Genomic DNA, 14510 nt, shown 5'->3' with positions numbered 1-14510 from the left:
TTAAGCGCAGATAATAACTAAAATGCGCTAGTTATTTATAGGCAAGACAACCCGCATAACGTAGTATTTAACCGCGCTATGCTTCGCGTGTTAAAGAGTCTTTCGGGTACAATACAGCTTTTCCAGAAGATAGCTTTTGCAGGCGAGCAGCTTTTTCAGGTCGACAAGACAACACACATAACGTAGTATTTAACCGCGCTATGCTTCGTGTGTTAAAGATTCTTTCGGGTACAATACAGCTTTTCCAGAAGATAGCTTTTGCAGGCGAGCAGCTTTTTCAAGTCGACAAGACAATTATTTTTTTAAAAAACAATGGGTTTATGTTAGATTGTTGTACTAAAGTATTAAAGTTAAATATCAATAAGATTTAACAGCAATGGAAACATAATTTTATTTCATATATTCTGCAAGATAACCAAGTACATACACTTATTACAATCACATTACGGAAACAAAATACTACGTGTATCCTTGATAGTTGGGCAACTTAGATGAACTTTCACCAGGAGCTGGATTACCACCGCCACCCAAACCAGTTGAAGGACATTTACGACGGTCGTGTCCTGTTTGCGAGCATATGCCACCTTTGCGCGCATAAACGGTATCACCAACATCCATTTGGTTCCGTATACACGTTTTTTTTTTGCACTTGTCACTGACGCAAAAACTCCTTGTTACACACCATTTTAAATGGTTACGGCGGCCAATAATGCTCAGCACCCACTGGCTACAACTGCCCACTATAGGTGTTTAAGTATGCAGCAACACTATATTCTTTATCAACGTAGTTGGTTGGACCTAAACCTGTATGTTGAAAGCGCTTGATGGCATGTGAGCACGGCATGTGGTAGATGGACCATTTCCCACAAGAGCATAACCTTCTGGATTCATTTACGGTGTATGTATTATTCCCCGGTTGTGATGGATAGCGGTGTTAACTTCAAAAATATTTCGCTCGTTGCAATACTGCAAAAATGAATGCCAATGTGCTCGCTTCCTGTATTTCTCAAATCTTTTCATTGGTATTGGCATAAATTCAACACCCATTTTCATCAATGACAATGCACCTGTAGCCCTTTCAACAAACCTCTCCGCCATTAGCTTGAATGACATCCGCACCATGGCAGTGACAGGCAATCCTCGTGCAGACTTCAATAACCCGTTGAAAGACTCTGACACATTTGTAGTTAGAATTCCCCATCTTCTGCCACCATCCGCATGCAAAGTCTACTTGTCAAGCTCATGTCGCATCAACCAACGATAGACTCCCTCGTCTTCCTGCCTGATAGATTTCATGCGCCTCCTGAATTTACACTCTTGGTGATCTGTTGCAGCCATCCACATTAAATCATGCAAATCCTTGTTGGGATATGCCTTCTGGAAATTGGCCTTCAGGTACCTCACACAGTAACGGTGGCAGGCATACGGTTCCTGCCATGCACGCAAATTCTGTACAGAACTTAAAATACCACCATGCCGATCAGATATTAGACAAATACTTGAACGTTGTTTGATAATGTACTCTTTCAAGTGGTTCAAAAATAGTGTCCACATCTCTTGGCTTTCATTGGCACAAATAGCAAAAGCTAAGGGAAATATACTTCCATTAGCATCTACTGCAACAGCGATCAACAGCTTAATATCATACTTTCCATAGACATGAGTGCCGTCTATGGATATTACCGGCCGGCAATGCACAAAACCATCAATTGCTGGTTTAAATGCCCAAAACACGTATCTGAATATATATTCTGGTATTTCCGGACTCTGCTCAAGCTTCCATTCAACAACAGTCCCAGGGTTAAAGTGTTCCAATGCGGCCATGTACCTAGATAGAGATGCAAATGACTTATCCCAGTTACTATAAACAATTTCAAACGCACGTTTGCGCCCGAGAAATGCCTTTATTTTGGTAATGGTGCACCCATATTCCTGGTGGACGGATGTAATATACTATTTGATCTTGTACCTTATGGACGCTTCAATGTGTGGAATCAAGACAAGAGAAATCAAGTCAACATCCAAGTTGAAGTAATTCCCACTGAATGTGTCCATTTCATAATTGTGGGTGACAATGTATTTACCCACGACCCACATATTTATTTTCTTCTTCTTCGCACACAGAATCCAATTACAACCTGTAAACCATCTACGGCAAACAACCTTGTATACATCCGGAGTTGACTCTCATATCGTCATCTCACGAAACTCCTTTACGTTGTACATTTTCACCGCCCTGCTTAGGCACTCTTTATCAGGAAAAAGCATGCCATTTGACAGCACCGTTGGTCTAGACTCATCCCACATTACTGTCCGAATTTCGTCAGTATCCCTTGTGAGGGCATTCACATCCGGCATACTTGGTAAATAATCAAGGTAGGGAATCTCCCTTGAATGAAACGGCACGTGGGACTCCTACACTCTTGGTCTAACGGGGTGTGGAGCATGCTCCCTCATCAAATCAGGTCCAGCATTCTCTTCCTTCTCATCATCACCCTCATCAGGGAAGGGTGTGTCATCTCCGGACTCATCGGTATTGTTGTCATAATCACTGTTCTCTTCCTGACTTTGTGCATCTGCCAGATCCCGATTAAATATGTCGTCTTTGGGAAATTGAGTCAGGATAGGACGTTCAAGTTGCTCGTTTTCACTGCACAACCAACAAAATAATGAGTTACTCAAATTGATAAATACTTTACATATAGCTATATCACTTCACTTACAAATCGTAATGTGTTGTCATCTCATGATGGACATCATCCTGTTGGTGATGACTCCCGGATGGACCACCATGATCCAACACACCATAACTACGCATATTCCAACTGGGCGTTGGTTCATAACTTGTAAAATTCATATCTGGCCGGTACCCTCTGTGGAATATATGGGTGTTAATACAAATTCAATACAGTAAAAATAAACATCATAACACAAAGGAAAATTGAAGTTTACCACTCGTCTTGTGGATCATGTAAAGTAGGAGAGAAATTATTTCCTCGCTCCTCATTCGCTCGTGGAGATAAGTTTAGATCAGGCCAAACTCTTTCAGCCGGAACCTGTTCGGCTAAAACTGCTCCAAAATAACCACCCGATAACTGAAGGATATCCCTGTTTTGCGCAACCTCATTATTGCAAACGTCTTCAGCCTTGACGTACATTTCCAACATTTTTTTATCAAAAGAAATTTCCGGTATTCATCCGGAGTCCTCAAAAAATTCAAAGTTTCATCGTCCTTGATGTTAAACTCAGCATAACAAGCAACCCCTTGCAGAGTGACAGAATACGGATATCTTCCTGTTACTTTAAGGTTCACCGAACGTTTGCTCACACTCATTTTTTTTACATAACAATGATAAAAATTTATCATACTCCATTGTAAGTGGCAACTTAACATGATACTGTGGAGATAAACTATAGCTTACTGAGTTATTCGCCACCACAACCTCAACCCCCCCCCCCCCCCGACCCACAATATAATGAAACCCTAATTCTTCGCTCTTCAGACATTATGACAAAATGTAAAACAACTTAACGAAGAAAAATTTAACAAGACTTGAGAATTTTTCTGAATGGATTTTTACAAAATCCTTAACGTCTTTAAATAAGGCAATGCCCAATACGGGGGGTCGAATTTTTTGAGGTATAGCTACTTAAATAAGGGCGTTATACCAATTTGAATTATTGTTATGTCAGTTAAGCGCAGAATAATTATTGGTGGGCCCACAAAATATGTATAGCGCCTTAATAAACGGCGCTATACTTTCCCGTCTTATCAAATTCAAGTATAAAGCCCTTTTAAAGGGCACTATACCTTAACGGGCAAACGATCGTTAAGGTATAGTGCCCTTTAAAAGGGCGCTATATGTATTTTGATCACTAACTCTTTTTTCCACTTATTTTTGTGTCTTGAGTCAAAAAAATACATTATTTTGGTTCCGGACTCAAAACTTACTATCCGACCTTTTGAGTGCAACCAAAAAATGTACGCTACAAATCCCCAGGTATACGTATACAGTATCTTTGTTCTATTGATACTCGAAGGGCCTTATATGAGGATTTAAGGATCATTGATATGAGGCTTCAATTTGGCGAATATTTTTATTGATTCAACATAATGGTATTCTAATTTCTATTTGCTCTCAAGTCTAGATTAACTAAACTTTTAAAACAAAATGAAGTGCAATAACATAGATAAAAAGAGATAAAGAAAGAAATTTGACTTGGATCTTCTTTTTTCCTACTGTTTCACAGTTTCAACATAAATGATTAGAGTTGCCTTTTCATTTGCTTTCAAGTTCATATTAATTGAGAACTTATTTTTTAATTGGCTTTTTGAATTCCATGTCATTGTTGGTTTTTCGATTTGGATTGATTTTTTTCTAAAAAGAAATCAAACCAAGTAAGTCAGATTTTCAAATATTAGAACCAAATCAAACCAATTAAGTCGATTTTTTATCGATTCGGTTTACGTTGATTTTTCAGTTTTTTCTTAAATATGAGACGTGCACTACCAAACACATTCTGATGACAACAAAAATATTGGAACTCAAACTTACAATTTTTTTATTTTTTTAAGGATACACAATAATGAGAGAGAGAGAGAGAGAGAGAGAGAGAGAGAGAGAGAGAGAGAGAGAGAGAGAGAGAGAGAGAGAGAGAGAGATCCTAGTTTAACTCATATTCATAGCTCCATGAAATTTTGTTGTAGTCTGTTGGTAGGTAGTGCCTAAAAGAATGACTACCTGTGATTCTCTATAACAAAGGAGGCCCTCTACAAAATTAGCCTCTTATTTCAAACAGATTTAAACTGGATATTATAAATAGCTTTCTTGCTAGTTAGCAGACCTCACTTGAATAACACAAACTTATTACCCAAATAATAAAAAATAAAAAAAAGAGGACCAAATATGTTGTTCCCACATCTTCCTCTTACCCTATTCTTCTGTTTCTGCCTGTTTTTCTCGTTTTCATATGCTCATTACAAGCCCCCTTGTGATTGTTCCTCTGCTCATAACAATAGCCATGAAAACATTCCCACTAACCCTGGTAATTCATTCCCTGCTCATAACAACAGCCACGAAAATATTCCAACCAAGCCTGGAAATTCTTTCCCTGCTCAAAACAACAGCCATGAAAATATTCCAACCAAGCCTGGAAATTCTTTCCCTGCTCAAAACAACAGCCATGAAAATATTCCAACCAAGCCTGGAAATTCTTTCCCTGCTCAAAACAACAGCCATGAAAATATTCCAACCAAGCCTGGAAATTCTTTCCCTGCTCAAAACAACAGCCATGAAATTCCCAGTAACTCTTCCCCTGCTCTAAATAACAGCCATGAAATTCCAACCAAGCCTGGTAATTCATTCCCACCTCATAATAACAGCCATGAATTTCCCACCAAGCCTGGTAATAATTCTTCCCTTGAGACACTATCCAGTTTGCTAATGTTATTATCAATCTTTAATAAATGTTTTCTCTTCGGAAAGTATTTTTCACTCTCCAACCAAATACCATAAAGTTTTTTTCCACGACAATATAAGTCAATGACCAGATAATATTTTCTAGAAAATGACTTATGTCATAGCAAACACACCCTAAAGACTTCGTATTTTCATTTTTTTTTTAAATTTAGCTTTAATTTAAATTTTTTTTTTTTTTTTTTGATGACCCAGAAATCCGTCTGGGGCCGATCCTTTGGACCAACCGCAGCCTTCGAAACTCAGTGGATAATGGACCCGCCCCTCTACCCTTCTCCACTTAAATACCAGGCTTTGTTTTGCATGGTGTGGGGGCTTGAACCTGTGACCTAAGACACAAATCCACCACCCTTTGCCACTTGAGCTAGGCCCTGGGGGCAGCTTTAATTTAAATTTAAATTCAGGTTTTAATTGAAAGAACATGTTTGTTCATGAAATAAGATGACTATGCTGCTGCTGATTTTTTTTTTATCGTGAGATAAGATTACAATTCTGAATAGCCTTCTTTCAACCCTATAAATAAATATATAACTCCTCTAAATAGTGAATGAGCCAATTTGTAGATTTTGTTGTATCCTGAAGAAACTTGTCTGTATTTTCACAAATAATCTAAGGGCAACATCTCTTTAAGAAAGTTGTTTTCATGCCTTGAAGCTTTTATCTGACATACAGTTATTTTATTTTATAACAGGTAACTCTTCCCCTGCTCAAGATACTTCCATTAAGCATAATAACTATATAGGATGCTTCCACAAGGTCTATGCTTTTGGAGATTCCTACACTGATACCGGAAATGCTAAATTAGTGGGTGATCTCAAGGTAAATTTCACTCAAAGCACGAGCATTTCAGCAAAATCGAAGAATGGTTTATGCGATGGGCAGTTGGTGGTAGATTTTCTATGTGATGCTCTTAATCTACCACATTTGCCACCCTTCCAAAGTACCTCTATAAATTTCACATCTGGGGTCAATTTTGCAATAGCTGGATCAACAATTCTTCCCAAAGAGAAATTCTCGATGCAAAATATTACTAACCTTTTTTGGAAAGGAATACCCTTGAACTTTCAAACTCAGATCGATTGGTTCAATAAGTTGAAACAGCAGATGGGATGTACAGATAAAACTGGAAAAAGTTGCAAGGCTGAATTGGAGAATGCACTCTTCTGGATAGGCTCTGTTGGCGTTAGTGACTACGCTCGTATACAAGGGTCCTCTTTACCTACACGTTGGCTCACACAGCAGTCTGTCGATCAAGTTAGCAGACTAATCGAGGTATGCACATGAAAAGTGTTTCACTAAAACCTTTGACATAGTACTATTTATGCATTCGTATTAAAGTCTGTTTGGTCAAACTTTCAAATCTGCTCATTTCAAAAGGTGCTTTTTGTCAAATGCCGTTTTAGAAAAAGTAGTAGTTTGTGTTTGGCCAAAACATTTGAAATGTGCTTTATAAGAACAATTCGTTTTGGCCAGTCTTTACAAAAGTGCTTTTGAGAGTGAAATTACAAAGTGATAAAGCTAAAGATTCACTTTACAATTACTATTAAGATAATAGACGAATGATTTTAAATGTTTATTATGAGAGACTTTAATTAAAAAAACTATTTCATTTAATTAAAATGTAAAAACTAAAATCACATAGAGAAGGAACAACTTCATGAGATTTTGGTCATATATGTATTGTTGAAAACGCATGAGGTTAGATTTTGTTTGTATTATGGGATAGTAAATATAAATTTATGGTAAAGGTTTTTTTTTTTTTTTGATTAAACAGAAAGAGAAAATATCTTTACAAGGCCATGTAAATGCAGAACATTTACCTCCAAAATTCAGCTACACTAGGAGTCTAAGCTAAGTGTACAATATAACTACTCCTACCATCAGGTCACTACAATTCCAAAAATCAAAGTATCTAAGTAATATAGTAGCTAAGCTAAGGATAGCAAGTATATTGTCCTCACATGAGACGTATGGTAAAGGTATTTTTGTCCTTAAGAAAAATGAAAAAACCAACTTATGTTTTTAATGTTCAAGACAAAACTACTTGTTTCTTTTTCTTCCCCGCAGCAGAAAACAATTTCTGCTACTACTCAAAAGCATTTTTTCTCATAAGCTTGGCCAAACACCTTAACTTTCCATAATAAGCATTTTTTAAAGAATAATAGCAGCACAGATATCTGACATCACAGCAATGCTAAGTAGACAGTGTTTATATGTATAGGCATTGCTGGGAAGCGGAGCAAAGTACATCGTAGTTCAAGGATTACCACCAATAGGATGCCTCCCACTACATATCTCATTATGTCCACTGAAAGCTGCTCTTGATCATATGGGATGTGCAGCAGCTGTCAACACAGCAGTAATGGTCCACAACCAGATCCTGCAAAGGAGATTGGAAAGATTCCGTAGATTATATCCTAATTGTCATATCTTATATGCTGATTACTGGAATGCATATCTAACAATTCTGATGAACTTAAAGAAGTACCAATTTGAGGAAGCTTTCAAACCTTGCTGTGGAGCTACAGGAGGACCACTCAACTTCAACTTGCATTCGTTGTGTGGCTCACCTGGTACTGTCAGCTGCAACAATCCTAGCAAATTTATCAGCTGGGATGGTATCCATCTTACAGAAGCAATGAATCAGAAAGTCACTGATCTTTTCCTCAATCAAGGCTTCTGTCAACCATCTTTTAGTGAGCTGGTCAAAAGTAGGAGCGGGATGTAGATGGACTCAATGTAAGCTAGCAAATAATACCGCTCCGGACCAATCCAGAGAGCGAGATAATAATAGGAATTATTCTCAGAGATGTTTCTTCCATTGCAAGAACGAGAAACTATACAATAGGCAGATTACCTCTTTTATCATTAGCAGATAGACAGCATTTGTGGAGTACAATAAATGTTTCCAACCAAGCTGACATTGTAAATGCACATGTAATGTCATGTACCAGTTGATATATGTGGTAATTTAATGAAGGATTAGAAATATACTCTTCCTTTGCTGAGCATTTCAATAGCTTTTTGTGGTTTAACCTGTAAATAGGCTAGACACTCCAGAAAACTGCTCATACACCAAAAACGCAAGTTTTGTAAACATTTTTACTTTACAAAAGAAGAATGCTACTTTATCCCATCAAAACATCTGCTATTCCTCTCAAGAGAAATGGTCCACATGATCCATAAGGGGATGGTCTCCCAAACTTGCTTTAGTCTTTTATCAATTCTTTGTCCTTGCCAATTTGACAGTAAGCATTTGATATTCTGTGGCATCACCCAGTAAACACCAAAGATGTTTAAATGGCTGATGGATTCTTTGTCAGTTTTCACACAAGTAACATCTGCTGCAAATAGAGAATCCTCTTCACTTCAAATTGTCTTGGCTAAGACATGCTCCCTCGACAGCATTCCAACCAAAGCAGGGCATTTCGGTAGTGTTGTTTTTGTCCTCCATGTCATCTTCCAAGGCCAATTGTTGTCCCAGTTACTATCGAGCTTTTGGAGAAGATTGTAGCAACTTTTAATAGAGAAGAAGCCACTGCTGCTAGCAAGCCAAGTTTGAGAGTCCATCCTGTTGTCATCAAAGAGAAATTGGCTGCAAAAGTGTCAAAAAGGTGACTGATATCTTGGATTTGCCAATCATTAAAGTTTCTTCTAAACTTTAGATGCCATTCATAGTTGACATAACAGTCACCAAACATAAACATTTTTGTTCAGGGTTAAACTGCAGAGAGTAGGGAATTCATCCTTCAATCTCCCTGTTTCAATCCAACTATCTGTCCAAAATTTTATCTTCCCTTCAATCCCCACCTTCAACATGATATTGTTCTATCATGTTGTTTTACCTGCACTGCTAAGACATAGAATTGTAGGAAGCATGTACATTTTACATAGCACATACTTCCAAAGATTTAACAAAAACTGTACATAAAAGAATGTATAATTCGCCATCAATCAGAAGTAAAGGTTATGCACTAACCATCCATAGAAGGTGATACAATCGATGTACTTGATGCAAAATTCTAAGTAAGGAGCTCTGCGACATAATTTTGGAGAATTTTTGTTGATCATGAAGCTGGCTTAAATGCCACAACAAAGACAATAATGGAGGTGGTTATTTCTCTATGAAATTTAGGAGAATTACTCCCACCAGAATTTATGTACATTTGAAGGTTTTCTTTCTCTATCTGTACACTACTTATCTCAAATGCTTAATGTCATATTAGGTATTCATAATACATCAAGAACAGCGCATCAGGAGAATCCTTAGGCAGGCTGTTAACATATAGATAGAAACGCACTAAATCCTCTTTGGAAACAGTCTCCGGATCAACAACTTCTTCATTGCAGGTGAGGACCCACAAGTCTCTTGACTTAACTCTCTTCAAATTACCACGGCAAAAGGGGCAGGACTCTGATCTTGTATTCCTGCAAGGTAGAGAAAGCAAGATCATTCTCAGCCAAGCTCCCAAAATAGTGAAAGAGATGAATAGAGAGAATGTAGGTATGATTCTTTCTTCTCAAGAAAATGTAGGTACATTACCAATCACGATAGCAATTAATGCACATCGAATGGCAGCAATTCGGTAGGACCATTTTGTTACAAGGCTCTAAGCATATTCCGCATTCATCTTCTCTCTCGGCTTCAAAGTTGACAAATTTAGATTCTCCTTTGACTTTCTTCTGAGAAATTTCCATGCCATGATTTACAACTTTACTATTGTCCAACTCCACCAAGTTAGAATGTAGCTGCTGTAGTGATGGAAGTATAACACCTGCAATTTTGTCATTATTAAGGGCAAAGGTTAAAGCACAATTAAGGTAAGGAACTTATTCCTAAAATGAGTAAGAAACTAAGTGGATAATAAGAGAATGAGCAACGAACCATAAAAGTCGCTAATAGTTGCTCTCCTTCCGTGTCTGGATATCTTTGGTCTCCCATCTGTATGTACCTGCCAAAGGAGAGAGAATGTTAGAAAAATGACAAAAGCAGGTAAAAAGTTACATAAGACTGCTTCAACTACATGATAATATTATGTACTACTATTGTTGTAAAAACATTGAATATTCTCCAAATTCAGAAGCAAATTGGAGTTTTACTTACACATAGGGTACACACCTATTGACTCTTCTAATGCATAACCCGTACATGAATGGAATTACGATTAGTTGCCAAAAGAAGGAAAGAAAACCGAACTCAGAATGAATAAGAGAAATAGGAGCCCAACCTTGTAAATGAGGACATGAAAGAGATTTAGATAGCCAGGAAGCAAGCATGTGCACGAACTATCTATCCAACGGAGCAAAACCAGAAACACAGGAGCTAATCCATTGTATGCCAGTTTCATTTGAAGACGCGCTCCTCCCTTCTCTCTTGGAATTGCAGCAGCCCTGTAAACCAGCAAATTAGTTCAAGACCAAACGAATTCTGAGTAGACAGAAACAAGAATTAAAATCTATCAGCCGCAAAAGCATCATCATGTCCAACGTTCCCCACCCCCACACCCCACCCTTTAAGGAGCAAAAATCCTAGACACAAAAGAAACAATGCACAAAAAACTTGATACTAAAGGGTGCTTCAAATGCCAAAAGGTGCAAGCATCAATATGCTGGAGAAAAAGCCTTTAAATCCCAATTTCCATCAGGGGTTACAACCTTAAAGTATGCCCCCAAAAAGCAAAGTGAAAACAAACACTAATAATCATTAAATCTTATCTTTTCAACAAAACCATATAAATAAGAAATTAGGCTTACCTTTTTCCAAGGAAATAACAAAAACTAAAACATTTCTGAAGCTAAAAACAGGCTCTCACACCTCCAACATCAAAGTCAGACAAATTATTGGCTTGTCAGTGGTAGAGCCACATTAAAGCATCAATAGCCCAAAAAAGATAATACAAACCCCTAACTAATTAAGTAACTGTTATCTCCCTCCAATTACATAATAGCAGAACCGTAGTCTTTATTATGAAAGCAACTATCCAAAATTGAAAGCATATATCAATATAAGGCACTAATAGTAAATTGATACCCAGAAAGCAAAAAAGAAAAAAGAAAATCAAGTCTTTAGAAAGCAAAGCTTACAGATTATTGGCATGCTGAATATCAGCCTCAAGAACTTTTAAAGAATCTTGATAAGAACTCGTTCCAAGCTGATAATTAATCATCTCCATCCCCCTCTTCTTTGGGTTTATGTATTTTCAGAAAGTATTTTTATCAAGAAAACTGCTTTATAAAATGACTAGAGGAAATATATGTCTTTTTTCTACACAAAAACTGATCAATCCAATCTTTTTTTTTTTTTGCAGGAAATACACAAATTTTCAACAAGTCACAATAGAAAAAGAAACCCTTTTTGATCCCTTCCACCCTTTTTCAAGCCTCTAACACTATCTTTATCGGATAAAAAAAAATACTACTATATCGTTTTATTTTCTTTCTAAAGGGTCGGCTTTGAATGTGACAGCTTTCTGGTTTTAGTTGGTCATAATGATGAAAAGAATTGCATATTTACTTTTTGGAAGAAAAGAAAATTGAGTTGGGGTTTTTGGTTTTGGTATGATTGATTCTTTTGCTGTCATCACAAGTGATTGCTTTTCAACCAAGAACCCTTAAATAAGAAATAGAGACTGATAAAAGAAGGACAATTAATAAAAATATTATCCTTTTAAGAACTACTAATAAAAGTTTTCCTATTATATTTTCTTGAGATTATTAAAATTCCCTCTAGTTTATTGTTCTGAACTAGGCAATGTAAATTAATTATGAATTGATTTATTCACATTATAGTTTGCTCATTCAACAAGTCAAAAAAGGAGAGCAGTTGATAAACTAGATAAGAATTGAAGGGAAAAGAAAGTGGGTAGAGATATTATATTTCTATTTTAAGCACAATCATTGATTAATGTTAGGTGTCATTATCCAGCCAAATGTTGTATGTTATCAAAATTAATATTATTTAATTTGGTGGCTATTAAATGTACAACTTGTTCACATATATTACGTTACCTGTCGCATTATTCTTTAGACTTTTCTGACTTGTGGATATATAGTGTATATGATTCATTCGTTAGTACTCTAGACTATATTATATTATTTTGTATTTTTAATAATTTAAATAATTTTTATTATTTAAATTTACACTGTAATTATATGAAATCAAATAATATTACACTGAGTGTAAATATTGACTTTTGAAACGCCCAATATATTCGCAAGAAGCATGTAATAAGACTTTAAAACTGTAAAATGAATTTGTAAACCATGCGAAACTCGTTAATTAGCACAAAGTGAAGATAAAATCAGGGAAGGTTGCCTAAATTACTTAGCCAATGACTTTGAATAACCCCTTCTTAGATGCGATTATATGATTAATAATTTTTAAGTAAAAAAGTACGAAATGCATTTAAATTTACATGTAATAAAGTTATATAAAAAGAAAAAACTGAGTACGAATCTTCGAAAATCTTTGTATACTTAACTCATAACATAATAGAATTGAATAAAATAATTTATAATTGTGTATCAACTAGATGGGACTAATAATTATCCATGTAGGGATGAGTTTAATATTTAGAGAACTCTTAAAACTTTCATTAGTGTTATAATGAAAGTAATCTATATGAAGTGGAATATATGGAAATGATTTCGATGCAATCGATTAACTATTTTGAAATCTAGACGTAATTGATTAACTAATCAAATCATATAAATCACACAAGGTTAAGTAAAATAAGACGGAGAAAACCGTAATTGTGTTGACTATCTGTTACGATGTGATGATATAATATTTCTGGTGGACCAAGTATACACGTGGAAAGCAAGAATGTGTTTTTAAAGAAATAAAACACTTGGAATTATCCATATGTTAGATTTCAAAATAAGTCATTCATTTTCTGTTTGTCCCGAGCACAACCAGGATTGAAGTTTATGGTGTCCGAATTGTAATCCGTTCTAAATTATTATTTTTAAAATTAATAATTTATATATATATATATATAATGAATTTCTTAAGATAAAATACATAAAGTTGAAGTAAAATTATTAGGTTCGGCCGAATCCGTATCCGAAGGGCTACGCAATCAACCGCAAGAGTGAAGACCCAAATAACTGCATTGGCGATACTATCTTCGCAATTGTGAATCCATCAGCCCTTCCCCAGTCATCGCATTTACGAGTCCAACTTCCCAAAAGCGGGACTTGCAAGTGCGAACAGGTCATCGCAAATGCGAGACCTGCAGACCTAAGACACCAGCAAAGGCATCCAAATCACATTCAAAACTCATTCGAGCCCCTCGGGCTCCAAACCGAACATGCACACGAGTATAATCCTACAAACTTGCTCTCTACCTCAAATCATCAGAATAATATCAAATAACAAGAATCAATCATCAATATTCAAGATTTCAAACTCATTTTTCACACTCTTTCACATCATGCACCGAAATGCGCTAGGATCACTCCGGACCCCAACCAAATATGCGTATTAGTCCAAAAACAGCATAAGAACCTACCGAAATTGTCAAAATACCGATCTGAGGTCGTTTACTAAGAATGTTGACCGTGGTCAACTCAAGTCTCATTTTAAACCAAAAATCACATTTTCTTCAAAAATTTACTTAAAATTTTTCCGGAAAACAAAACGAACCACGCATGCAAATCGATCAACATCAAATAAAGATCAAGAGGTCTCGAAATACGAGAATTAAGACTAGTACTCAAAATGACCTATCGGATCGTCACATTTAATTTTTCAAAACCTAGCCAAACATTATTCACAGAAGTCAAATAGTACTAAAGGAAGCAATATCAATCAGTAAAACTTCGATCTATGAAAATTTTCAAAAAGTCAACAAAAATAAACCTGAGACCACTTTATCAAAACTCAAGATTAAAATCAAATCCCAAGTACCCATGAGTCATGGAACCCTAATTTATAATTAAAATTCCATGTTGATAACATTAGCATGCTTAAATCAATAATTCTCTATTTCTAGGTTTTCTTTCATTTCTCACTTGGATTCTCCAAATCTT

General features: G+C 36.1%; 2 protein-coding genes across 2 annotated transcripts; one reads left to right on the top strand and one right to left on the bottom strand.

Moving 5' to 3' along the window:
• Window positions 1–4707: 4707 nt before the first annotated feature.
• LOC107808042 (GDSL esterase/lipase At3g48460-like) lies at window positions 4708–8488 on the top strand. The gene is made up of 3 exons (XM_016632523.2): window positions 4708–5406; window positions 6169–6749; window positions 7699–8488. Exons 1-3 carry the CDS (start codon window positions 4908–4910, stop codon window positions 8203–8205), a joined length of 1587 nt encoding a protein of 528 aa, XP_016488009.2. The 5' UTR covers window positions 4708–4907; the 3' UTR covers window positions 8206–8488.
• A 1093-nt stretch (window positions 8489–9581) lies between these two features.
• LOC107808043 (E3 ubiquitin-protein ligase AIRP2) lies at window positions 9582–12060 on the bottom strand. Its single transcript, XM_016632524.2, has 5 exons — window positions 11562–12060; window positions 10706–10868; window positions 10363–10429; window positions 10021–10252; window positions 9582–9905 (listed from the first exon to the last, which is right to left on the bottom strand). The coding sequence occupies exons 1-5, from the start codon at window positions 11648–11650 to the stop codon at window positions 9695–9697; spliced, it is 762 nt and encodes a 253-aa protein (XP_016488010.1). The 5' UTR covers window positions 11651–12060; the 3' UTR covers window positions 9582–9694.
• Between the last annotated feature and the right edge of the window lie 2450 nt (window positions 12061–14510).

Source organism: Nicotiana tabacum, chromosome 15, assembly GCF_000715075.1.
Source record: "Nicotiana tabacum cultivar K326 chromosome 15, ASM71507v2, whole genome shotgun sequence".
NCBI classification, from domain to species: Eukaryota; Viridiplantae; Streptophyta; class Magnoliopsida; order Solanales; family Solanaceae; genus Nicotiana; species Nicotiana tabacum.
The sequence above is the reverse complement of the archived record's forward strand: the minus strand, read 5'-3'. Positions and strand labels throughout refer to the sequence as shown.